Raw genomic sequence first — 26,749 nt, 5'->3', positions numbered from 1 at the left:
CACATCACTGCTTTCTTTTCATCTCAAGGGAATCATACAATACATAAATTAACTTCTATTGATTCCACAATCTCTCTCCATCATACAAACCAGGCATGCATACAGCCTAGAACAGAAAAATCATAACCAAACACTTTATGCTTCGCTCCAGTTTATTAAAATGCAAAACAACATTTTAGTCACCAACCCGCCCCAAATTCAAGTTAAATATAAACCCACTGGAGAGCCAAGCTCCAACTCCTTCTCACACGTGCACACACACAACTGCACCCTTTCTGGGCCTTGCCCTGGTCCCAGCGCCAGGCTGATTGACACAACCCGCTCTGCTGAACAGTTCTGGGTCAACCACTCATGGCAGCAAGATGGGCGAAATCTACGTACCTTCAGCCCAGCGGGTGGCAAAAGAGAGGGCAGGCAGCCCCAGAAATACTGTTCATCCCCACAGTGCCAGAGCCAGCCTGGCATCAGGGGGCTGCTTGACTCTCCCAGTGAAAGCACCCACCAGGTCTGTGCCACCCTCTTGCCCCTACCACTCCTAATCTGAGGCTAAAGCAGCCCGAGTCACCGTTTCCAAAAGGAGCAACACCGGACAAAGAGAAAAAAATAACCAACCAGAATCCCTCTGCCCCTCCCACCCACAGAAGATTATCCTGCACCTACACCTGGAGTGTCCATTAAGTTAACACCCAAACTGCAGCAAGGGGACCAAGCAGTGCTCCTGAAGGGGCAGCTTCTTTCCTTCCTGCCTCTATTGCCCCAGAATCCAGAAACCCCAAGCCAGCCTTCTCGGCTTCAGCCCACCCCACCCTCACACAGAAGCCTCTTCTAAAAGCCCTGGTGCCACCAAGGCGGCATCCAGATGTTTGAGGCAGAAGTCCCACAGCAGGCCCTGCCTGCCCTTGCTCAGTTGGCACTTGCAGCTCTTAATCCTGCTGCCCGGGGGGAGGGCCTGGGCCTGCATGAGGGGAACAGAGCAAGGCAGAAGTGGGACTGGATCCTGACCACCCGCCAATGCCCGCTTTTGGTCCACAAGGCAACCTGGACAGCCAAGCAGAACCGCTCCCTTGAGGCCCAGCCTGAGCCATCCTGGGCCGCCGTCCTCTGCCGCTACATGGGAGAGAGGGGAGGTGGCAGGCTGGCCCCGCCCCCGGGCTCATGTGCTGTTGCCCTGCTCCTGTTCAAAGAGCACCATGGCCAGCTGCGCCCGGGAGCCCAGGCCCTCCAGGCTGCTCTGCACACAGCGGTGGTACTGCTCCTCGCTCAGGCGCGGGTTGCAGCCCTGCGGCCGGTAGCGCTGCAGGAGGGCCGGCTCCACCGCACGGAAGACATGCAGGTTGGAGTACTTGACAAACAGGTCGTAGATGTCCAGCGTCTCCAGGATGTCCTCGTTGTCCTGGGCATCAGCCGCCATGCGCGTGCGTGCCGCCATGTAGTCGGCGTTGTAGAAGCAGGCTTCGCTGAAGGCATCGCGGTCAAAGTGGCCGGCATCCCGCACCAGGTCCAGGCCGGACAGAGGCGGGGGCTGGTTGTGGAAGGCGATGGTGGGGTTGTAGCCCTGGAAGTGGATGGGGAAGAAGACCTGCCAGCTGTTGATGGTGTTCATGCGGCAGCGGTTGAGGAACTCGGCCGTGACCTCGGTGCCCACACCAGCCACAAAGAAGAGCGTGTCCACAGGGTGCTTCTTGGAAATGATGTCCATCACCTTGATCTGGGAGGGAGCATCTGTCTTGACACTGATCCAGGGGATCTTCACCTGCGCATAGCGCCGCTCGTACTCCGCAATGCGTGCCTTCACTGCTCGGAAGACGTCATTCTGGGCCACTTGCTGAGCCTCAAAGGGGTCGTAGATGAAGAGGAAGGTCAGCACGGCGTTCTCTGCATTCTCAAAGGCAGCCGCAGCATAGACCTCCAGGAAGCGCGCGGCATAGTCTCGCTCTGGGGCTGTCAGGGGCAGGATGACGTTGACCCGGCTGGCCTCTGTCACGTAGGGCATCGGGATGATCTCCACCTCGCTGAGAGGGCGCAGAAGGTGCACGCGCTTGGCCAGCGATCGGCTGTGCCCCTTCTGTGTCACCACTTCCAGCTGCAGGTCCAGGGTGTACTCCATGCCCCGAGTCGGGTCAAAGCGGCGGTAGCCGTTCAGCAGCTGCTGCTTCCGGACGTGCAGCAATGGCTGGTACCGGTGGTTCAGCTCTTCCACAGCTGCAGCCACAACGTCGGCCACATCAGCTGTGTCTGCACCATGCAACTCGCACTTGGGAGCTCCATCCACGCAAGAGAAAGCCGCCTCTTCTGTGAAGTAATCCCAGCGAAGCACCTCAAAGCGGGTTTTGGGCTGGAAAGGGGGAGCGATGCCAATGGGCCAGGTGGCACTCAGGTCGCCATCTGCAGACAGGCTGCTGGTGTTCTGGATCTCGAGCTGAAAGAAGAGGGTCCGGTAGAGTCAATGTAGGCTCAGAATTTAGTTTTTCAGAACTCCCAGCAGTTCCAAATGAATTAAGAGGCACACACAGAAACACACACACTTATGGCAAACTTTCCCCATAGCTAAGAGCAGCTCCCATATTTACTTGGATATTAGCCTTTCTTTCTTTCTTTCTTTCTTTCTTTCTTTCTTTCTTTCTCACACACCCCTCAACCTTCCAGGTAAATCTTCATTCAGAGGACCTGTGGTTCTCCAGATGTAACTGACTCCAGTTCCCATCATCCCTGAGCACTGGCCACAGTAGCTGTGGCTCATGGGAACTGGAGTCGAACCACATGCAACCACAGCTTCCCCATCCCTGCACTACAGTCAGGTCAGGCCCGTCTCTTTAGGATGCCTGACTGGAATACACAACTAGGCGTCCATGAACACTTCAAAAAGCTAAGTACTTCCACCCCTCCAACGCTCCCCAATAGACAAATCATCCATTACATGCTTGAGGACCATTAAGTTTGACCACCCCTCCAGCATAGCTACCCCGGAGCGGAAATCAAGAGGGGCACTGCCAGCTAGACCACGGCAAGTGGCGAGCCGAGCCTGCGACAAACTGCACTGGGGCACCAGACCTTTCCATATGAGCCCAGATGAACTTCTGCCCAACCCAAAGAGCAAGCGCATTAAACAAGAGCAGGATCAGCAAGCAGCAGGGTGTGCCAAGTTATACCATCCAGCCACCTGGTGGCAGTGTGGTCCCACGCTATGAGCCCAGCTCTGGGGCTAGCTTACCTGCACTGTTTTGCCCCATGAAGTAAAAAATAAAACAGTATTGTGGTGAAAGATGGGCCACATGGTTCAAAGCAGCCGGTATTTAAGCCAGTCTCTTCACATGCGCCTGTATATCTCACCACACCCAAATACTGAATCCCATTCTTCAGCATTCATTGCATTTAAATTAGGCCACATTAATTAAATTAACACACTTTCGGTTTATATATTGATCCCTTTAGAAAATTCTCCATAAATTATTTCCAATTTTATTTCTGGCTTTCAGTCAGGAAATAACGTGTTGGGTCTGCCTTGCCTAGTGTGCCTGCAGTATTCTGCTAACAGTAGAACCTCGGTTTTTGAACATAATCCGTCCCGGAAGACCGTTCGATTTCTGAAACATTCGAAAACCAAGGTTCAATGGGCAGTTGGCAAAATCCATTGAAAAAATGGAGAAATGCCATTCGGATGCCATTCAACTTCTGAGGCGCATTCGAAAATGGAAGCAATTACTTCCGGGTTTTCGGCATTCGGGTTCCGAATTGTTTGGCTTCCAAGATACTCAAAAACCAAGTTTCCACTGTACTTTCTTATATTTTTGGGTTGAGCTGTTAGTCTTGGGCCATAAATTAACTCTGGGATTCAACAGTCCTGTTATCACGTTGTTTGAATATACTGTTTCAGTGCTGCCATTTTTAGATACTTTAATTATTGATTAATTATTACTTTATATACTTTAAATACTTTAATTATTGCATTTTTTCCATGTTGTGCACTGCCCTGGGCTCTCTTCTGAAGAGGAGAGGTAGAAAAATGAAGTTTAATTAATTAATTAAAATCAAAATAGACACCATGAAGCCCCTAAACTGGCTGGTAACCACATCACCCCCAAGTAGGTGAGAGCCTCCAACCCAGCTCTCCCCACTGAGTCTAAATTAGGTGGAAAAGGCAGCTCCCCTCAGCTTAGGTCCCAGTCCGTAACAATCAGGGGTTGGTTTGGCAAAGGAAGCAAGTGAATTTTAAATACATGTAATTACAGCTTTTACCACCTTTTAAAATGTGTTCATTGGTTTATGGAAAAGGTTTCATTGCCCTTTATTTATTTATTTTTGTGTCCAGATTAATATACTGTCATTATTTAAGAAAAGTTCCATTAATTCATAGCAGATTGCAACGGATTAAATATAGTTCGCCTGGTCAAATTATAATTACCCTAATTAATCTCTCTCCATTGTTTATCTCTACTCAGACACCACCTGCTGCTCAAAAAAATGACACCTTATGCTGGTGGGCAATTGAGCAAAACACTTTACATTTGCTTCTTCTCCAGCGAGAGATCTCTGCCCCTTGGGGGCTCCACACTCTCTTCCCCTCCAAGCAGGGCATGCTCTCTCTCTGTTACTCCCCTTCCCCTTTCAAAAAAAGCCTCCAAATACATTTGCTGTTGTTGTCATCAAGTCCTCCAGGATCCATGGGGGAGGGGGTGGGAGAACTGACCATCATGTCATTTCCCCACCACCAAAGTATATGCTTTTTCTTTCTCTCCATTTCTCTTTTTTAAAAAAGTTATTTTAAAATGGATTTTCATTTTTTATTACACACATTACTGCATATTACTTTTATGTCATAGTCCCCAAGTGCCAACTGGCAGGGGCACTATATAAATAAATCACTTTAAAACTTATTATAACCTAAGGCAATAGACTCAAATATTAATTTACAGCAGCGCAAAGAAAAGGAAAATCCAATGTGCAATAGCAATCAATGTAATTTAATGTAGCTCCTGAGCACCTGTATGCATTTTCGGTTCCATATTTTACAATTTTTCAAGTATGTTTTCACACATCTCGATATTCTGCCGATTTTATTACATGAACCAAAAGGCTAATAGCGGAACCTATGAAGGCATCAATAACGCCACCCAGTTCCCGGCTTATGGCACGCAGAGTTGCAGCCTATGAGTCAAGGTCCATCGTGGTAGCCAGTGCTGTGCTCAGCAATGAGATTAAGAAGCAGACAGCTGTCTGGACTGGTCTGGCATTTCCCCAAAAGCAAACCTCCACTTTGGAATCCAGGAATTGCCCTTCTTGGCTGATCAAACATGCAAGCTTGCTGCCTAAACCTCCAAACTTACGACTTGGGTTAAGACCTTCATTGAAGGAAACCCACTGCAACAATGCCCACTAAGATTCAGCTTGAGGTTATCTGGAATGCATATACAGTGGTACCTCGGTTTAAGAATAGCCCTGTTTACAAATGATTCAGTTTATGAACTCCGTAAAACCAGAAGTAGCGAACTTTACCTCGATCTAAGAACGGAAGCCAAATGGTGGAAGGGCACTGGCGGTGGGAGGCCTCATTAGGGAAAGTGCACCGCGGTTTAAGAACACTTTCGGTTTAAGAACGGACTTCAGGAACGGATTAAGTTTGTAAACCAAGGTACCACTGTATATCTATTTTAAAAAACAAACCTATTAACCAAAAATTCTATACATTTTTCAGTTTCACTAGTGCACTCTTTATTTTCCCAGTAAAAAGTGGTAGTTAATAGTTCAGCGAATTGAGGGGTTGGAACTGCAGCTGGAGGAAATGGGTTTGCAATGAGAGAAGCAGTGGGTGGGGAAAAGGTTAAGTGTGCATGGAAGCAAGCCAGCACAAGCGCACACACACACACACACCCCATCACCACTTCAAATTCAGCCCTGCCCCCTCCCCAGCCAATCTCCAGTGGTGAAGCTACAGCCAGGGGTCAGAGATCAGCATGTGCTGCCAAATATGGAGATTTCAGAAACTGCCAACATGAGGGTTGCCACAGTTAAGCCCAAATCCTTGGGGGGAAAGGAAAGGTATAGCTTCAGATTGTAACATCCCCAATGACTGGATTGTCCAATAAAATCAAGAGCGCCCCCGGTTCCCCATCTCCGCCCTAGAAGACATCAGAAGTGAAATGGGCTCAGTTACTTTCTACAGCTGAGCTACACTGGAGAAAGCCAGTGTGGTGCAGTGGTTAGAGTGTTGGGTTAGGGCATGGGAGACCAAGTTTCAAATCCTCACTCTGCCATGAAGCTCACTAAGTGATCTTTGGCCAGTCAAAGTCCCTCAACCTAACCTACCTCACAGGGTTGTTGTACAGATGGAATTGGGAAGGGAAGAGGAGCACACGACAATCTTGAGCTCCTTGAAGGAAAAGGTGTGACATAAATGTAAAAATAAAGAAAACACGTCTGACTTTCCTATAGCTGGTAAGAAAATGTAGTGCCACAATGGAAACTGTGGCACACGAGGAGAGTGAACAGAGTCCCCCACTCTGCTCAGCCAGTTACAGATCCAGATCCAACGTCCTCCCCGCCTTACCTGTAGCTGCTGGATTTCCTGGTATGTGTGCTCCAGTTCCACACGCGCAAAATGTCTGTGCAGCCGGTACATCTGGACAGGGTCCAGCACAGGGTGAACAGTGAAGGCCGTGTTGAATCGCGGGTCGCTCTCTCTCTCAGGGTCAGTGTTCTTTCCAAGTTCAAAATACTGGTAATGCAGGCCCTGGTGGGGAGAAGGAATAAGAGAAAAACATCTGACGGGGAAATCCAGGCCATCCATGTTAGTACAGTGGTGCCCCGCAAGACGAATGCCTCGCAAGACGGAAAACCCGCTAGACGAAAGGGTTTTCCGTTTTTGAGCTGCTTCGCAAGACGATTTTCCCTATGGTCTTGCTTTGCAAGACAAAAACGTCTTGCAAGTGTTCCGATTTTTTTTTGCTTCCCCCCCTTTTTTCTAAGCCGCTAAGCCGCTAATAGCCTTTTAGTCGCTAATCCGCTAAGCCTTTAATAGCCGCTAAACCGCTAATAGCCGCTAAACCGCTAATAGCCGCTAAACCGCTAATAGCGCTAATCCGCTAATAGGGTTGCTTCGCAAGACAAAAAACCCGCTAGGCGAAGAGACTCACGGAACGGATTAATTTCGTCTTGCGAGGCACCACTGTACATATAACCATGACATACAACCAGCTGGTATTCCCCTCCAGTTGTAAGGGAACAAAAGCATGTCTGAAGAGGAAGCTCAGCTTTCAACTGGGATCAAGAATTCATCCTGTAATATTGAGTGTTTGGTTCCTCCCCCTAATCTTTGAAACACATGATAATGTTCATTCCACATTTGCAAGGATATTTTAGTCCCATGGCTTAGCAGCACCTACACTGCAACTCCCTGCCCCTTCATATTAGGCAGGTGCCTCCGCCATATTGTTTTTTGTACCAATAACATTTGCGTATATTGTATGTAAACCGCTTAGAGGTTTTTTATGATTCAGTAGTATATACAAAATAAGTTAAATAAATGAAGACAGGAGAGGGACACTAGAGTGCAGCTGGCCCTTCTTACCTCACGCTCTGCCACACAATCTACCCCGGTGTAGTCAATGATGCAGCGCCCCAGCCACTCATCAGGATGGGCGCTCAGGATGTCGTTCCGGCAGCTTTCCAGGTGAGGCTGCAACCGCAGGAGAAGGGCCCGGGAAAGCAGGTAGCCGAAGCCACCATAGCAGTAGCGCCCTTGCGTGTCCCCACCAATGAACTCCTCTGGCCGGCCCATGTAGAGCAGAGTGTCAATGCTGAGGTGAGAGGCCAAGCGATTCACACGGTGGGCCTCGGTGTAGGTGTCGTCCTGCACCAGGAAAACCCAGTCGAAGTCAGCCACGTAATGGTCCAGCACATACTTGACAGTCTGGTACATGTTCCAGATGGGCCTCTCGTCACCGTGCGTCACCACCGTCATGCCGTGAGGAACTTTGCGCCCCCGGGTGCCCGTGAAGTAGACCAATCGCTCCAGCCGGTGTCCCAAGGTGCGGTTCACCGCCACGGCTAGGGAGTGCAATGTGTTCTTCGAGGTCAGCACTCCCACAAAGAGGCGCTGGCGCATGCCCAACTCCGTGCTGATGTATCGGGTCCTTTGGGGGAATGGAAAGGGCAGGCAGAAAGAGAAGGTGAGGCAGTGAAGGAGGGGAAGAGGAGCCTACAAATTTCCACCACCAACATCCCCTACCGACTGAGGAAGCATCATCTCAGCCCTGTGTTTCTGAGCATATTTGCAAACACCTTCTGGAGCATTTGAAGAGTGAGATCTGCTGAGACAAGGCTTTGCGCTGCAAGCAGCAAACAATCATTTCTCCTCAAGCCCCACTTTCCCCATAAAATGACCACAGCGCTTGCCCCACTCGCACATGCCAGCACTGGTGCAGGAGCTGCTTCCATGTGGTGCAATCCTATGCAGCTGCTGGGTGTGTGCAAATGTGAGAATGCAAGTGTTGCATGACTGGGCCTCATGGCATAAGCCTTCACTTAGCCGGGAATGAAAATTACAAAGGGGTGGGAATGGCCCATGAGGTTCCAGTATTCACACACACACAAAAAGCCCACAGCAACGGGGGACTACAACACAAAAAAGTGGCTGGCATGTGTGCGCATGAACAAGGACAAGGGGGTGTGTGCCTTAATCTGTAATCAAAATGGCATCTTAAGTGATACATTTACCTACACTGCTCTTTTGCTACCTTTACCTCTCCAATCCCTCTCTGCTTTCTCTCGCCACTGTCATAGTTAAGCTTGCAAGGTACACCCCCAGAGCGAAGGAATCAGTCCTTTCTTTTTGGCCTGTGCTATCCTGTAAAGCCTGTTGTCTTTGTCCATGGAGTTTTCTTGGCAGGGATACTGGAGTGGCTTGCCACTTCCTGCTCCAGGTGGATCATGTTTGGTTAAAACTCTCCACTATGACCTGTCCGGCTTGGAACGGATGAAATTAAAAGATGCCTGCTTCTTGGGAGAAAAGCAATGACAAACCTAGGCAGAGACATCACCTTGCCGACAAAGGTCCGTGTAGTTAAAGCTATGGTTTTCCCAGTAATGATGTATGGTAGTGAGAGCTGGACCATAAAGAAGGCTGATGGCCGAAGAATTGATGCTTTTGAATTATGGTGCTGGAGGAGACAGGGCTGTCTTAAGCATATGTGGCGCCGGGGTGCAAAGATCCACCCGGCGCCTATTTACTCTCACTATAAGAGAGCAAGAAGAATGTATATTTAAAGAAGAGTAGAAAATATTTATTTAATATATGGAAAATAATTGTACGCAGCTGAAAACGCTGTCAGCATTAAGATAAATTCAACAGAGTAAACAATATTTGATTGATGTAAAAGTGGAAAATTGGATTTGAATGGATATAATAAAATATGCAGGAACGTATGATATGTAAGATGAACCATGGAAGGAGAAGAAGAGAAGTCATTGGATATTTTAACGTATGTAAAATATTTATTTTGAAATGTAGAAAAATGAAAACTCATATATATATATATATATATATGCAGGTTTTGGTGTCTTCGGGTGTCTTCCCGTGTAAGAGTTGGGGTGTCTAGGCGACGTTTCGACGAGGTCTCACTCGTCATCTTCAGGCTGGTGCTTTCGGCTTCTTGTTACTAGAACAGAGCCTTTGGTGTCTTCGGGTGTCTTCCCGTGTAAGAGTTGGGGTGTCTAGGCGACGTTTCGACGAGGTCTCACTCGTCATCTTCAGGCTGGTGCTTTCGGCTTCTTGTTACTAGAACAGAGCTTTGGTGTCTTCGGGTGTCTTCCCGTGTAAGAGTTGGGGTGTCTAGGCGACGTTTCGACGAGGTCTCACTCGTCATCTTCAGGCTGGTGCTTTCGGCTTCTTGTTACTAGAACAGAGCTAGTTCTAGGGCTCTGTTCTAGTAACAAGAAGCCGAAAGCACCAGCCTGAAGATGACGAGTGAGACCTCGTCGAAACGTCGCCTAGACACCCCAACTCTTACACGGGAAGACACCCGAAGACACCAAAACCTGCATTCCTGTACCCGTGAAAATCTACGAAAGCATATATATATATATATATATATATATATATATATATATATGCACACACACACACACACACACACACTCACAAGCCATTTTAGACACTGCAAGCAAGAAGATTGGAAGAAATTTAAAGACTATTTACAGAAATATTGCAAAATTAATGAATGTTAGAATGATGTCAGAATGAAGTTAAGTGGTTTAAGCAGCAATGTTATAAAGGTGTATGTAAAAATGGCTTGTTAACAGATGAGAATCCAAAGTTATAATATATTATGTTAAAGGACTAAGATAAAAACAAAGAGGGAAAGAAATTGCTGAATTAACAAACTGAATTGGAATACAAAAAAGGGAGGCATGAGGTGGTCAGGGAAACAAGGAAATGAATGTAAAGTATGGAAAGACTGATGTATTTTTTAAGTGTTTTTTATCTTTTTTGTATTTTGAATTTTTTTTTACTTTTGTCTTTCTTTTTCTTCTTTTTTAATTTATGTAATTCTTTTCTTTGAAACCTTAATAAATATCATTTTTAAAAAAATAGACACTGCAAGCAACGGAAGCCAACCTGCAAGACAGACACCCAGATGGGCAAATTAGCAAAATGTTAGAGAGGGTAGCCATGGCTGAGCAGATCTCACTTGGCCTCAGCTTCCATCCTAGACGGCCCCCTAAGGAGCTAATCATAATCCCCAACTGAGTAGCAAGAGGAAGGAGCAATAGTGTAAGGCTCAAGAGTGTGAAGAGAAGGGGAGGCTGTCAAGACTAGAATCCAAACGCCTAGGGAATTCAGCTTCCCACCATAATTTGACTGCTGCAATTGTGAATCTGGAGGGGGCGGAAAGACTCTGACATCTCCCAGTTAGGTAGGGGCTGCGTTAAGAAAATGGGGAGGGGGGTATCTTGCTCCTCGTGACATTACAGTTGGTGTTAGGATGCAGGTGGCCTGTCTCTTACAATAAGTTTCAGGTTTTAATTATTCAAATGCAGCAGGAAACCTTTCCTTCCTTCCTTCCTACCCACCCACCCCCATTCCACTCACACAGTGGGCTCATTCAGCCCCTCCGCTTCCTGCCCATCCCACCCACCCTCACTCACTCACTCACTCACTCCTGGGGACAACACAGCTCATTCAGTCCCTCGTCCCTGGGCCCCCAACCCCTAGCATTGATCTCACCCGTTTTTTGAGTTGAGGGCACGCAGGAGAAAGGAAGAGATGGTAATCCTGGTGCCAGGGATCAGAGGGGGAGAAACAAAGCAGAGTTTCTCCCCGCCCCCCACATCATGACTGGGAAGGGGGTGGGGAACAGGGATGAGGGGTGCTCATGGGGCTCACTTAGACAAGCAATACTCCCAAGGCTGGGAAGGTGAGAAATAAAGGATCCAACACACACTGCAGAGAGAGGAAGGCAAGGAAGGAGTGGTGGTGGGAGAGAAAGCAAACACAGAAGATCTGGCACAGAGATGCTGAGGATAAAGGCTTGACATAGTTAGGAGCCAGAATCTAGTACTAAAACGGTTTTAGAACTGATTCAAGAATTTGGTCAGGTTGCAGGATTTAAACTGAATAAGTTAAAAACCAAGGTTTTAGAGAAAAAATTAACACCGATTGAGAGAGAGAGGTTTCAGAATGAGACAGGTTTGACAGTGGTTAAGAAAGTGAAATACCTGGGGATTAATATGACAGCAAAAAATGGGAATTTATTTAAAGACAACTATGAAAAATGCTGGGCCGAAGTGAAAAAAGATTTAGAAATTTGGTCAAACTTGAAGCTTTCACTGCTGGGTCGTATTGCTGCGATAAAAATGAATGTATTGCCTAGAATGTTGTTTTTGTTTCAAACATTGCAAATTGTGGACAAAATGGATTGCTTCAAGAAGTGGCAGAGAGACATTTCTAGATTTGTCTGGCAGGGCAAGAAGCCCAGAATAAAATTTAAGATATTAACTGATGCAAAGGAAAGGGGTGGATTTGCCCTGCCAGACTTTAAACTTTATTATGAATCAGCAACTTTTTGCTGGTTGAAAGAATGGCTGCTTCTTGAAAATACAGACATTTTGGATTTAGAAGGTTTTAACAATGTATTTGGATGGCATGCATATCTGTGGTATGATAAGGTCAAAGCACATAAAGCATTCAAGAATCATATTGTCAGGAAAGCACTGTTTAATGTCTGGATAAGATATAAGGATTTATTGGAAAACAAAACCCCAAGGTGGTTGTCACCGATGGAAGCAAAAGCACAGAAAAAGCTCAATATGGAGGCCAAGTGGCCGAAATATTGGGAAATTCTGGAACAAGAGGGAGATAGACTGAAATTGCAGAGTTTTGAGAAACTAAAAAACAAAGTGTGAGATTGGCTTCATTATTATCAGATAATGGAGGCATATAATTCGGACAAGAAAATTGGTTTCCAGGTGGAAAAATCAAAATTAGAAACAGAACTGTTAGAACCCAAAACTAAGATTTTGTTAAAGATGTATAACTTGCTGTTGAAATGGAATACTCAGGATGAAACGGTGAAATCTGCTATGATTAAATGGGCACAAGATGTTGGACATAATATAATGATGGCTGACTGGGAACAGTTATGGACCACAGGTATGAAGTTTACGGCATGTAATGCCTTAAGAGAGGATATTAAGAAAATGGTATACAGGTGGTACATGACCCCAGTCAAGCTTGCAAAAATCTATCATCTGCCCGATAATAAATGTTGGAAATGTAAAGAAACTGAAGGTACATTCTTTCACCTTTGGTGGACGTGCCCAAGGATTAAGGCTTTCTGGGGGATGATATATAATGAATTGAAAAAGGTATTTAAATATACCTTCTTGAAGAAACCAGAGGCCTTTCTCCTGGGCATAGTCGGCCAATTGGTGCCAAAAAAGGACAGAACTTTTTTTATGTATGCCACAACAGCAGCAAGAATACCCATTGCAAAGTATTGGAAGACACAAGATCTACCCACCCTGGAAGAATGGCAGAAGAAGGTGATGGACTATATGGAACTGGTGGAAATGACTGGCAGAATCCGAGACCAGGGAGAAGAGTCGGTGGAAGAAGATTGGAGGAAATTTAAAGACTATCTACAGAAATATTGTAAAATTAATGAATGTTAGAATGATGTTGGGTAGAAACTAAGTAGTTTTCAGCTGTAATACTATAAGGGAATATGAAAAATGGATCATTAATAGGTAAAAATTTAACGTTACAATATTTTAAGATTAAAGACTAGGATAAACAAAGAGGGTAAGGATTTGCTGAACCAACAAACTGAAATGGAATACAAAAAAGGGAGGCATGAGGAGGTCCGGGAAACAAGCTAATGAAAAATAAGTAATGGAAAGAATGAGTTGTTTTTAACCATTTTTATTTTGTATTTTCTTATTTTCTTATTTTTATTTTGTAATACTTTGAAAATTTTAATAAATATCTTATTAAAAAAAAGGCTTGACATAGTTAAACCTTGTAAGGAACAGGGCAATTCCCTGAAAAGGAGGGAGGGAGGGACAGAGAGAAAGAGAAAATGCAGAGAGATAATAAAGGCAAGGCAGTCTTTTGGACTGCCAGCAGGCAGTATTAACCACCAGTAACCCCAGCAAACACAGACAGACACATGCACACACTGAGAGTGGGAAGGAGCAGATGTCACTATAAATTGTCAGAATAAATGACACTCTTAACTAAAAAGAGCAATGAACTGGGCAACCGGCAAACAGAATGTGTGACTATAGGAGCAGCAAGTCTCCTGATTCCCTTTCCGCATGCACACACACCCCTCATTCCCATCTCTGGGGAAACAGTGGCCAGGTATGCATGATCAAAGCCTACCTTAAGTAAGCCAAGTTAGGTACAATGTTTGTGCAACTGCACACACCCTCTGAGTGCCCACACTGCTTCTCCCTTTCATGCAAGCAGCGAAACAAACTAGGAAGCTACAGTGAGTCCACCATGATTTAAAGTAGGGCTCTAAATCCTGACTTGTTTGGAAGCCCTTAAACACATTTCCCAATTTGCAAATCCTGGAAAGGCATGGTTAACTGCAGCTTTCTGGCTTGATTCTGCACTTGCACAAAGGGAGAAATGAAGAGAAAAATGGCTGCATTTGAGAGCACAAAGCCTGTGTATATCCTGGCTCATTAAGCTAGGATCTGATAGTCTAAAGCAGGCCAGAAACTTTAGAATGTGGTTCTTTGTCACTGTTAAAGCTCACTATGCCTGTGCCTTTGGGCTCTCTGCACTCCAGACCCAAAGGGAGAAAGTGTTCCCTGCCCACAGGGAAATCTCTGCATGGCTCTAATTTCCAGAACTGAGCCTGTATCCTACTGGGTTACACAGAGTTAATGGGACCAGTACAAGACTACAAGACGCGGGTGGCGCTGTGGGTTAAACCACAGAGCCTAGGACTTGCCGATCAAAAGGTCAGTGGTTCGAATCCCCGCAACGGGGTGAGCTCCCGTTGCTCGGTCCCTGTTCCTGCCATCCTAGCAGTTCGAAAGCACGTCAAAGTGCAAGTAGATAAATAGGTACCGCTCCAGCGGGAAGGAAAATGGGAGTTTCCATCCGCTGCTCTGGTTCGCCAGAAGCGGCTTAGTCATGCTGGCCACATGACCCGGAAGCTGTACGCCAGCTCCCTCAGCCAATAAAGCGAGATGAGCACCGCAACCCCAGAGTCAGTCACAACTGGACCTAATGGTCAGGGGTCCCTTTACCTTTAATAGAAAATAATAAACAAAAAAACTGAACATAGAAAGAAAGTGGATAGAAAGGAAGTTTAAAGGAGGAAGAAGCGAATGTAAAAAGACAATAGAGGAGAGAGGAAAGAAACTGGTTGGGGGCAGGGGTGTAAGTTGAGTAAGGAAGGAGAATGGATGATGAAATTACTGGAGATGGGGGTAAAAACCTCTGAAAGGCAGGCAGCGTGAGAAGGTGAGAAATATAAAAGAAAAAGTAACAAGAGCCTGTAATAAACCCAGATGCCAACTTTGCTGCCACATACACCCAGACAGGGACGTGGGTGGCGCTGTGGGTTAAACCAAAGACTAGGACTTGCTGATCAAAAGGTCAGTGGTTCGAATCCCCGCAACGGGGTGAGCTCCCGTTGCTCGGTCCCTGCTCCTGCCAACCTAGCAGTTCGAAAGCACGTCAAAGTACAAGTAGATAAATAGGTACCGCTCCAGCGGGAAGGTAAACGGCATTTCCGTGCGCTGCTCTGGTTCGCCAGAAGCGGCTTAGTCATGCTGGCCACATGACCCAGAAGCTGTACGCCGGCTCCCACGGCCAATAAAGCGAGATGAGCGCCGCAACCCCAGAGTCGGCCACGACTGGACCTAATGGTCAGGGGTCCCTTTACCTTTACACCCAGACAACACCATCACTGGACCCAACAACATCAAACATACTATCTCAGGACTATTTAATTGCTTATCTTCTAACATTGTGTTTGCTATCAAATGCCAACAGTGCCCTTCAGCTCTCTATATTGGACAAACAGGCCAAACCCTATGCCAAAAGATAAATGGACATAAATCTGACATCAGGAATCACAAGACAGAGAAACCAGTAGGAGAACACTTCAATCTCCCAGGACATTCTATACAAGATCTCAAAGTAGCTGTCATATTACAAAAGTATTTCAGAAATAGACTGGAAAGAGAAGTTGCTGAATTAAAACTTATTACCAAACTTAAAACCATGGAGAGACCTGGTCTGAATAGAGACATTGGATTCTTATCTCATTATACATGATAAAGCTATTTTTGGCCATCTCATCCCTTGCTTTTTCCTGCAAGACCACACCTATCAACCAATCACCCATTCCCACCACCCTTCTGAGTAATACCCCTCCCCACCCTCTCACTATATATAAAGGACTGGTGACTTCTGTTTCAGTGTATCTGAAGAAGTATGCATGCACATGAAAGCTCATACCAAGAACAAACTTAGTTGGTCTCTAAGGTGCTACTAGGGACGCGGGTGGTGCTGTGGGTAAAAGCCTCAGCGCCTAGGGCTTGCCGATCGAAAGGTCGGCGGTTCGAATCCCCGCGGCGGGGTGCGCTCCCGTTGCTCGGTCCCAGCGCCTACCAACCTAGCAGTTCGAAAGCACCCCCGGGTGCAAGTAGATAAATAGGGACTGCTTACTGGCGGGAAGGTAAACGGCGTTTCCATGTGCTGCGCTGGCTCATCAGATGCAGCTTTGTCACGCTGGCCACGTGACCCGGAAGTGTCTCCGGACAGCGCTGGCCCCCGGCCTCTTGAGTGAGATGGGCGCACAACCCTAGAGTCTGTCAAGACTGGCCCGTACGGGCAGGGGTACCTTTACCTTTACCTTTAAGGTGCTACTGGACAATTTTTTTATTTTTTTAAATATATTTCTTCTAAATCTTGTGTACCTCTTTATCTCCTCAACATCTGATGGGAGGGTGTTCCACAGGGAGGGTGCCACTACCAAGAAGGCCCTCTGCCTGGTTCCCTGTAACTTTGCTTCTCACAGTGAGGGAACCAGAAGACCCTCGGTGGAGAACCTCAGGCTGAACGATGTGGGTGGAGACACTCTTTCAGGTATACTAGGCCAAGGCCGTTTAGGGCTTTAAAGGTCAGCACCAACAATTTGAATTGTGATTGGAAACACACTGGGAGCCAAGGAAGACCCTTTAGGACTGGTGTTATATAGTCCCAGCGGCCACTCCCGGTCACCAGTATAGCTGGATTAGTTGTAGTTTCCGAGTCACCTTCAAAGGTAGCCCCACGTAGAGTGCATTGCAGTAGTCCAAGTGGGAGATACCCATAGCATGCACCACACTGGCGAGATAGTCTGCAGGCAGGTAGGGTCTCAGTCAGCATTCCAGGTGGAGCTGGTAGACAGCTGCCCTGGACACAGAACTGACCTGTGCCTCCATGGACAGCTGTGAGTCCAAAATGACTCCTAGGCTGCGCACCTGGTCCTTCAGGGGCACAGTTACCCCATTCAGGACCAGAGAGTGCCCCACACCTGCCCACCCTGTCCCCCCAAAATAGTACTTGTCTTGTCAGGATTCAGCCTCAATCTGTTAGCTGCCATCCATCCTCCAACCGCCTCCAGACACTCACAGAGGACCTTCAATGGTTCTGATTTAAAGGAGAGGTAGAACTGGGTATCATCCACATACTGGTGAACACCCAGCCCAAACCTCCTGATGATCTCTCCCAGCGGTTTCATATAGATGTTGAAAAGCATTAGGGAGAGGACAGAGCCCTGAGACACCCCACAAGTGAGAGCCCAGGGGTCTGAACACTCATCCCCCACCACCACTTTCTGAACATGGCCCAGGAGGAAGGAGCAGAACCACTGTATAACAGTGCCCCCAGCTCCCGGCCCCTCTAGACCAGTGTTTCCCAACCTTTTTTGGGCAAAGGCACACTTGTTTGATGAAAAAAATCTCGAGGCACACCACCATTACAGCCCCGTGACGTCAGCGCGCAGCGTCACGCCGGGAGGGACGCACGAAAGTGTAAGTTTCAATTTTTTTCCCTCCCCCTTGCCGGGGAACCTCCAAGCTTTGGGGGGGGGGGAGGAGGCAGCAAAGCGAGGCAGGAAGGAGAGCGCGGCTTGGCTGGGTGAGCTTTGGCAGGGGCAGGGAATGAGAGCCGCGAGGCGGGCGCTGCGGACGGAGGCGCTGCCCGCCGAGCTCGCAGGCAGCCAGGCAGGCAGACGGTGAGAGCCCCGCGCTGGGCGGCCTCTCCTCGCCGTCGCCGCCCCGCCTCTCGCCGCCCGACTCGCCCGCCTGCCTCCAGGCAACATCTCGCGGCACACCAGGCAACATCTCGCGGCACACTAGTGTGCCGCGGAACAGTGGTTGGGAAACACTGTTCTAGACGGTCCAGAAGGATGTTATGGTCGATGGTGTCAAAGGCCACTGAGAGATCCAGCAGAACTAGGAAACAGCTTTCACCTTTGTCCCTAGCCCGCCAGAGATCATCGACCAGCGCAACCAAGGCCGTTTCAGTCCCATGATGAGGCTTGAATTCCAATTAGAAGGGATCCAAATGGTCCACATCCTCCAGGCATGCCTTGAGTTGTTCAGCAACCACCCGCTCAATCACCTTGCCCAAGAATGGAAGATTTGAGACTGGGCGATAGTTGGCCATATTGGCCGGGTCCAAAGATGTTTTTTAAGAAGTGATTTAATAACCGCTTCTTTAAGCAGGTCTGGAAAGACTCCTTTACAGAGGAAGGCATTCACCACCCCATGGAGCCCATCACCCAGCCCTTCCCGGTTCGCTTTTATGAGCAGGACAGGCAAGGATCAAGGAGAAGGGTGGTCGAATTCACTCATCCAAGCAGCCTGTCCACATCCTAAGAGGTAACAGATTGGAACTGACCCCGTGCAACTTGACTAGACAGGACTCTAGCACTCTCCTGCCCTGGTCCAACCACCATGGTGGAGCCTACCTCTTTCTGAATCTGAGTGACTTGATATGCAAAAAACTTTCCAAAATCATTGCAGGAGATCTTGGGGTCCTCACCAGGCCCTGACAGCAAAGGTGGTTCCATTAGATTGCAAACCACCTGAAAGCGTTTTCTGCTGCTGTTTTCTGCAGATACAATAGGAGGCGGCGAAGAAGGTCCTCTTCACCATCGCTATCACCACTTGGTAGGCTCAACGTTGAGCTCTAACCCATGTTTGGTTCGATTCAAAATGAATCTTCTGCCCCCGGCACTCTAGCCGTCTCAGCAATTGTTTCATTGTCCTCAGCTCCAGGGAAAACCACAGGGCTGTCCGAGCTCCATGCAATCGGAGAGGGCGCTTCAGAGCCAGACAGTCAATAGCCCTGTTTAATTCCACATTCCAGTGGGCCACCAAGGAATCAGCTGAAAGGCCATGGTTTCTCCCAAAGAATCATGGGAACTGTAGTTTGTTAAAGGGTGCTAAAAGTTGTTAGAAGCCCACTATTCCATGGATTGGGGGTGGGGAGTTGATTTGATGTTATTTTTGGGTTTTTTATCTATTGCTGAAAAATGGAAAGTGATAAATACATTTTTTTTAAAAAAAAAAAGTTAGTGGGTGCAGACAACTTAGTATCAAAAACTTGAGTAGCTTGGTGTGTGATATGACTTCTCCCTCCTAGCAGACATATAGCAGTGTCATGTCATTTTCTATTCATATGTTCTGCTAGGGACAACCATTACTAACGCTTGGTGAGCAGCAAGTTACAAGGACAAAATCAACTAAGTATTAAAGTGCAACCAAGGTGTGTGCCCAGACTTTAGCTGCCAGCACTGCTGGCTGCATATTTTGGAATAAACTGGAAAAGTGGAAAGAAGGATCCACAATAGTACAAAGCTATGCAATGATATCCCATATCATCTCCGTTAAACACAGAAAGCTGGTACTTCCCTGGTCAGCAATTTGGACTAAGGGAACATTCCACACAGGGAGAAGGAAAACCTTATATGGTGTGCAGGACTCAAACAAACATGCCAAACAATGGCAAATCATTTATGGACATACCTAAAGGTCCACTGACATGATTACATTTTGGGGCTTTTATACCATCCACACTATTTTTGTCATTCTGGATTAAATAGATTTGTACCAATCTAAATGTCCAAGTGCCCCACCATCAATGAGGACCCTTATAGGAAATATTTGAATGCATGCTGACCTATCAATATGTGTTGACTATTCACATGCATGGACAAAGGGAGCCACAGGACTTTTCTGAAGCATAGCAGCCAGCCCTTTCCTGGAAATTACTTGTTTTCAAAGTCTGGAAGAATCACCCACTCAAAAAGCCATAGACTATGGAGAACACAAAAGCAAAACCACCTTTTCTGCACGACTGCAAATTAAGTTTTCATGGGCATGGTAAATCAGGATATGAGCATACAGTAGAGCACTTAGAAGACTCCACCATGCTCTCAGCTTATTTGGGCTGCAAAATAATAATAATAAAGGCCTTTGTGGGATATTCCTAGATGGAGCACTGTGTAGTCCATAAATAATGGACATTGCTGCAAGAAAGGAGGTCAGTTTTTTAAAGGAAATAAGCACTTCTGTGCTAGAAAAGTGAGACATGAAGAAGTATAAAAAGGTTTTTTAAGAAAATCTTCAAATTGCAAGGCACTGCTAAAAGCAGGCAGAGAGGAACAGTCTTTCTATAATTTTGTTGCCCCAAAATATTCATGCCGTGGGAAATTGCAGTCAAACAAAACAAGAAAACATAGGGCTAATTACTGTATTTTTCCGTGTATAAGACACCCCCATGTATATGACGCTCCCTATTTTGGGGGACACCAAATTAAGAACACACCCCTCAGCACTGCCCATGTGTAAGAAGGGGCCCAATTTTAATCCTTTTTTTTTTTAAACACCTAGTCTTATACACGGAAAAATACGGTAATGCATGAAGGGGTTAAGACCAAAGTTCTACTGCTAGATTCAGTTAGGTCACACACCCTCACCTTTGGTGAGGAAAGTGAAGCTTCTTTCCTTTCCTTTCCTCACACTATCTTTGTCCCATGTAATCGACCAGGAAGGACATGTCTGAACTTGCCAAGACTGGGTGTTTGAAGCTAATTATCTATATTTTGTACCCATGAGCATTCTGCCTGTGTTCTCCTTGCTGCAGCATGGAATAATGCATGAATCTGACATTTGGGTTTTGTTAGTAAAGCTGTTAAATGAGTGTGGTTTGCTCATTGACAGAGCGGTAGAGAGAGGGGCAAGTGCTGTAAGCAGATTAAACAGGATATGAAAAGGGGTCTAACAACCTATATTCCCATGCTGCAGTTTAATTCTATGACTGTTTTAAATTTTGCTGGAGGTTCTCCTCCGATGGAGTGTGTGCAAAGTCCCGTGTTTTAAATCCAGGCATCCAACTGGTTCTTTTATTTATTAACCCACACAAGGGCCACAGATCTTATTTTCCTCCCACACATGCAAGTACTCCTTTCTTTTACTATTTCAGGAGGAGTGCAGAGTCTCCAATACCTTTTACACATTGTTTTTTAAAAACACACAGATAAAATTCATTAGTCAGTGCAACATGTGGTAGATGGTGATGGGAAATGCACTTTCCCAGTGACAAAATAGTCTTTTGGAGAACTAGAAAAGTCCAGATCCCACCTTTATTCCATGGAATTCAAGGTGGTAGACATATAAATGCAGCACCCCAAGAACAGGAGGACTTTCATAAAGGAAAGTGCCAAAATCACCCAATAAGTTGTACAGAGATCTGTAGTGTTACAGCTAAGAGAATGAACTATGAATCAGAAGTCCTTGGTTTGAATCTCACCTCTACAATGAACTTAGGTCATTGCTTTTTGAAAATAGGCCTTGGGCCACTTTCAGGTGGGCCTCAGAACCACAGACTGCTTAGTGCCTCCTCATTTGCCTGTCCAGCCCCCTAACCATGCCACAGCCTTTCAGTTGGACCAGTATCAGCACAAGCAACTCCTTTTGCAAGATGAGTAATGGTGACAAAGCAAGAGAGAAGTTCAGGAAGCGTTGGAGGAAAGGAAGTTCTTCCTCTGAAGGAAAAGGGACAGGGGAGGTGTTATTAAAGGGAAATGAGATAAAAGGGGGTGAGCTCCCGTTGCTCGGTCCCTGCTCCTGCCATCCTAGCAGTTCGAAAGCACGTCAAAGTACAAGTAGATAAATAGGTACCGCTCTGGCAGGAAGGTAAACGGTGTTTCCATCCGCTGCCCTGGTTTGCCAGAAGCGGCTTAGTCATGCTGGCCACATGACCCGGAAGCTGTACGCCAGCTCCCTCAGCCAACAAAGCGAGATGAGCACCGCAACCCCAGAGTCAGTCACAACTGGACCTAATGGTCAGGGGTCCCTTTACCTTTAATAGAAAATAATAAACGAAAAAACTGAACATAGAAAGAAAGTGGATAGAAAGGAAGTTTAAAGGAGGAAGAAGCGAATGTAAAAAGACAATAGAGGAGAGAGGAAAGAAACTGGTTGGGGGCAGGGGTGTAAGTTGAGTAAGGAAGGAGAATGGATGATGAAATTACTGGAGATGGGGGTAAAAACCTCTGAAAGGCAGGCAGCGTGAGAAGGTGGGAAATATAAAAGAAAAAGTTTTCTCCACTTTGTCTCTGGATCAACCAATACTGCCTTAAATGGGGAGGCTGCCAAAATACCTCCAGAGCAAATGTCTGTACTTTGCTTGAGGAAAGCTGAAATATCAAACTCCATATCACAAAGAAAATGCTGCAAGGAATGCAGCATTTTCCAAAGATAAGTTAGATATGATGTCAGTAATTGCCAACTAATGCCAAATTCTGCCTATTTGCCACCATTTTGTGCCTGCCCCTACACTTGGAAAACCAGTGTGGCGTAATGGTTAGGGTGCTGGTCTGGAACCTAGGAGACCAGAGTTCGAATCCCCACTTAGCCATGAAGCTGAATGTGTGATATTGGGCCAATCACTGTCTCTCAGCCTAACCTACGTCACAGAGTTGTTGTGAGAGGAAAATGGGGAAGAAAATAATAATGCATCCCACATTGAGCTCCTTGGAGGAAAAGGTGGTACATAAATGTAATAAAAATAATAATACACCACTATTTTTTGACTGGTGGGCCTCAGCAATTTTCAGCCACTGCAAGTAGGTCCTGGGGGTAGAATATGTGAAACCCCCTGCACTAGGTAGCCTTAGGTACTTCATTTATCTCATTCTCTGCCCACCTGCTAAATCTGGTGGATAATAATACTGACTTAGCTTAAAAGGCTATAGTAAGGATTACAGACAGATAAAATAAATGAAATATTTTTAACATCTAAAGTGCTATAAAAATTAAAAATATTATTACATTTATTAAGGGAGGAGAAACAACTGTGTTGAAAGGTTCTGCAGAAGCCCAAGATATACACTGTTGTTTGATTAAGCCCTCATTCAGCTACCTCTGGAACAGCAATAGCCCATCATTGCTTTTCTTTACTCAAGCCCAGTGCTTTTTTTCTAGAAAAATACGGTAGGTGCTGGTACACACCATAAAGTTGTTACAGTAAGTGCCACACTTTCTAACAACAACAAAAAGAGGTACAGTTACTGTGTACCCTTGCATACCCCCTGAGAAAAGCACTGCTCAAGCCCATTTCCTTTCAAAGGAAACTATTTGTACCGAAAGACTTCCTGAATAGGAAGAACACAGCCCCAAGCTTTCCTGTGGGATGTCATAAAAAAGGAGGGCAGCAGTCTGAATGCAGGAGGCAGAAAGAAGGGGGCTCAGAGAACCATAGCACTCCATGCCCACAATCAGGGATTGGCTCTATTGTACCATGGCCCTCCATAGCTTTTTCATCCAAGGCCGAGTTTTCTCAAAAAGCAAGTTTTAAGCCTTGCAGAATATCTTCAGGAGAAGAAAAGGCAAAGGAGTAAACCCTTAGGTTGCTTGGCATATTGTATGCCTCCTTCCAGCAACTCCTGCAGCCAAGCTGGTGTCAAACATATTGCTCTGCTTCCTTTGGACCACATCAGTGAGGCCAAGAGGGGGGTCTTCTTGTCTGGGCAGCCCAGGACCTCCCATACATACTGCCCAGCCGTGTGCCCCTGGGAGGTCACTTCAGTGATGCCAACACAGTGGTTCGACTTCACCCGTGGAGGCACACCTCTATGTCACTTGAGATAGGTGGATGCCAACAACAAAGCTCTCCCCCAGCCCACAGAGCCCTGAAGACCCTTAACCAATCTCTGACTGGAACCACCACAGGAAACAGCCCATGAATCTGCACGTTTGTTCTGAACATAGGCCCACTATGGATGTGCTTACCACATCTGAATAGGCAGTTAGGTGTTGCACGTGGGAGGCATGGATTAAAGTCCCACCTATATCAGGGTTTAACTGTGTGGCCTCGGGCCAGTCACAAGTCCCTGTCACCTAACTCCATAGGGCTGCTATGAGGGTGAACACTATATTGATCGAATGTTATACTGGTTTCATTCACAATTATGAAAATATTGCTTACATACAAGCATTTATGTCCACAGGCCAGCAGCTACATGGAACCACTAATAGGTCACATAATGTGGCATATTCCCATCACATGACCACCGCAGTATAACAAAGAGGCCGCAAATTACACCTACCTGTGAGCCTCTAAATTCCACGGGAACCTAAACAGTGGCCAGATTACCTTGAGATTACATTTGGGCCAAAGCCCATTTTCCTGTTCCCTTTTCGATACACACCCTTTGCTCCCCCAAGCCACCCCATTTCCTCCCCCCCCATACCTGATAGTTTTCTTGGCAGCCTTGCCCGGGTTGGGAGGCTTGTAGGGCAGGACGCGGGGCTCCCAGCTCTGCTCAGGCTCCGTGCCCATCCCCGCAGGGACGGAGTTGGGCTTGCGGGCGGCGTTGCCCTGCCCGCCTTGGTGCTGCTGCTGCTCCATGCCCCCATCTCGCAGGCTGCCCTGGCTGGGGCCGCAGGGCTCCTCCACCCAGGTGACGCTGAGCAGGCTGAGGGTGAAGCCCAGGGACACCCCGACCACCACAGGCCCCACAGGGCGCAGGAGGGACAGCACCAGGGAGAAGCGCATGGCGCCAGTGTGCTGGGAAGAGGCTGGGGCACCTGGGCACAAGCAGGGCAGCGTGGCAAGGGGGGGGCTGTCTCGAGTTGAAGGGGACACCGGGAGGGGCGCCTCGGTGGCCAAACAGGGGAAGGGGCTCAAGGGCGTGCCTTTAAACCTCCTGAGGAGTCCTGTGGGGAGTCCTGAGGCCAAGGAGCCCGGGGGCTCTTGCCCACGAAGGTCACCAGGGGGCCTCTCCGGCAGGCCCAGGGGTCATGGGGGTCGGTGGCTCCTGCCAGGAAGGGCCGTTCCGACGAGGCGCCGGAGCAAAGGGGGGCAGCGAACCGGGTCCCGGCTTCGGGTCCTGGGAAGGGGGAGGGGCCGCCGCTGCCAAGCAACGGAGGGGGGCGGGGCGGGGCGGCCCAATTCTGGAACACTTGCGGGATCCGGAGCCTTATTGGTCTAGAGCCGCCCCATCCCGACCCGCGAGGCAGCAGAAGGGCGGAAGGCGCGAGGGGCGGTGGGCAGGGGAGGCGCCGCTCCTGGGTTGTCTCGCAGGAGATCCGCCGCCGGCGCCGTCCGACGTGTCACCCCCGCGCAATCCCCGCCCCCTCCGCTCGACGTCACTGGGCCGGCCGCACCCCCAGCCAATGCCCGCCCGAAGATGCGCGCTCGTCAAAGCCCGCCTTAGGTTTTCTGGACCGTTGATTGAAAGAAGGTGCGGCGAGAGCGGGCGGGGGGTCCGCGGGCCCAGCTGTCCCGCGTGAGCCAGGCAAACTTCCGCTCCTGCTGCTGCTGCTTGTGATGATGCTGCAGGGAGGGAACTGGAGCGCAACCCGTTCTCATGCTGCTAGAGGTGGAGGCCTCGCGGGGCTCCCAGACCTCGGAGGGGTGCAATTTTATGTAGTTTACTTTTTGTTATACCTTGGGAATTTCTAACAATATTTTGCTTTTATTTTGTACTTTGAACGCCATTTCTCAGAGCTCAAACTTACAAAAATTGCACACGCTCAACAGTGTTTGGAAAAGAGACCTGTTGGCTTGGCAACCATATCAACTGAGCATGCCCAAGCATCACTTGACCTGAAGGATTTGGTAGCAAAATTGGCAAAGGAGTGAGATTTTGATGTGCCTGAGACTGAAACTTTTAAGAGACTTAAAATTTAACATCGCTCTTCACAAGATTGTTCAAAATGATTTGTGTGCCAAAACATTTTCTTCTGGTATTTGAGAAAAAATGATGAAACGTTGTTGTATTATTATTGCAATTTAAAATAAATTTAACAGTTTCAAGTTTTGTGTTTTTCATTTTTTCCACATTATCCATTTTTGAAGGTGCAAAATAGCACAGCATAGCACACAACATCAGGCCCCATGCAAGCAGAAAACTACTGGAGTAGGGAGGCACCTTTTGTGCTAGTTACAGGGGTTGCAGCCTACTGTTGTTGTTTAGTCGTGTCCAACTCTTCGTGACCCCATGGACCAGAGCACGCCAGGCACTCCTGTCTTCCACTGCCTCCCGCAGTTTGGTCAAACTCATGTTGGTAGCTTGGAGAACACTGTCCAACCATCTCGTCCTCTGTCGTCCCCTTCTCCTTGTGCCCTCCATCTTTCCCAACATCAGGGTCTTTTCCAGGGAGTCTTCTCTTCTCATGAGGTGGCCAAAGTATTGGAGCCTCAGCTTCAGGATCTGTCCTTCCAGTGAGCACTCAGGGCTGATTTCCTTAAGAATGGGTAGGTTTGATCTTCTTGCAGTCCATGGGACTCTCAAGAGTCTCCTCCAGCACCACAATTCAAAGCATCAATACTTTGGCGATGAGCCTTACTTGTGGTCTATACGGACCTTTGTTGGCAAGATGATGGCTCTGTTTTTTAAGACACTGTCTAGGTTTGTCATTGCTTTTCTCCCAAGAAGCAGGCGTCTTTTAATTTCGTGACTGCTGTCACCATCTGCAGTGATCATGGAACCCAAGAAAGTAAAATCTCTCACTGCCTCCATTTCTTCCCCTTCTATTTGCCAGGAGGTGATGGAGCTTCAGACCATATTTTGCACTCTCATCTTTCACCCTCATTAAAAAGTTCTTTAATTCCTCCTCACTTTCTGCCATCAAGGTTGTGTCATCTGCATATCTGAGGTTGTTGATATTTCTTCCGGCAATCTTAATTCCGGCTAGGGATTCATCCAGCCCAGCCTTTTGCATGATG

The 26,749-nt window shown here is 47.4% G+C and overlaps 2 protein-coding genes across 8 annotated transcripts in view; both read right to left on the bottom strand.

Moving 5' to 3' along the window:
* The window catches only part of OBSL1 (obscurin like cytoskeletal adaptor 1), a 178,404-nt gene that overhangs the window by 64,617 nt on the left and 87,038 nt on the right, over positions 1 to 26,749 (bottom strand). The gene's annotated exons all lie outside the window — the stretch shown is intronic.
* The window catches only part of CHPF (chondroitin polymerizing factor), a 39,975-nt gene continuing 13,356 nt past the window's right edge, over positions 131 to 26,749 (bottom strand). The window contains exons 1-4 of one of the 2 annotated variants that reach the window (XM_081171407.1): positions 24,270 to 25,727; positions 7,565 to 8,129; positions 6,545 to 6,727; positions 131 to 2,419 (exon numbers count right to left, since the gene is read on the bottom strand). In XM_081171407.1, the coding sequence (XP_081027533.1) occupies positions 1,154 to 2,419; positions 6,545 to 6,727; positions 7,565 to 8,129; positions 24,270 to 24,574 (2,319 nt within the window). In that variant the 5' untranslated portion in view covers positions 24,575 to 25,727 and the 3' untranslated portion in view covers positions 131 to 1,153. Of the gene's footprint in view, positions 2,420 to 6,544; positions 6,728 to 7,564; positions 8,130 to 24,269; positions 25,728 to 26,749 lie in introns of those variants that run through there. The other variant, XM_081171408.1, reaches the window with a different exon arrangement.

The sequence above is a fragment of the Podarcis bocagei genome, assembly GCF_964188305.1.
Source record: "Podarcis bocagei genome assembly, chromosome: 1".
In the NCBI taxonomy this organism is placed as follows: Eukaryota; Metazoa; Chordata; class Lepidosauria; order Squamata; family Lacertidae; genus Podarcis; species Podarcis bocagei.
Note: the sequence above shows the minus strand (reverse complement) of the source record. Positions and strands in the feature narration are given on the sequence as shown.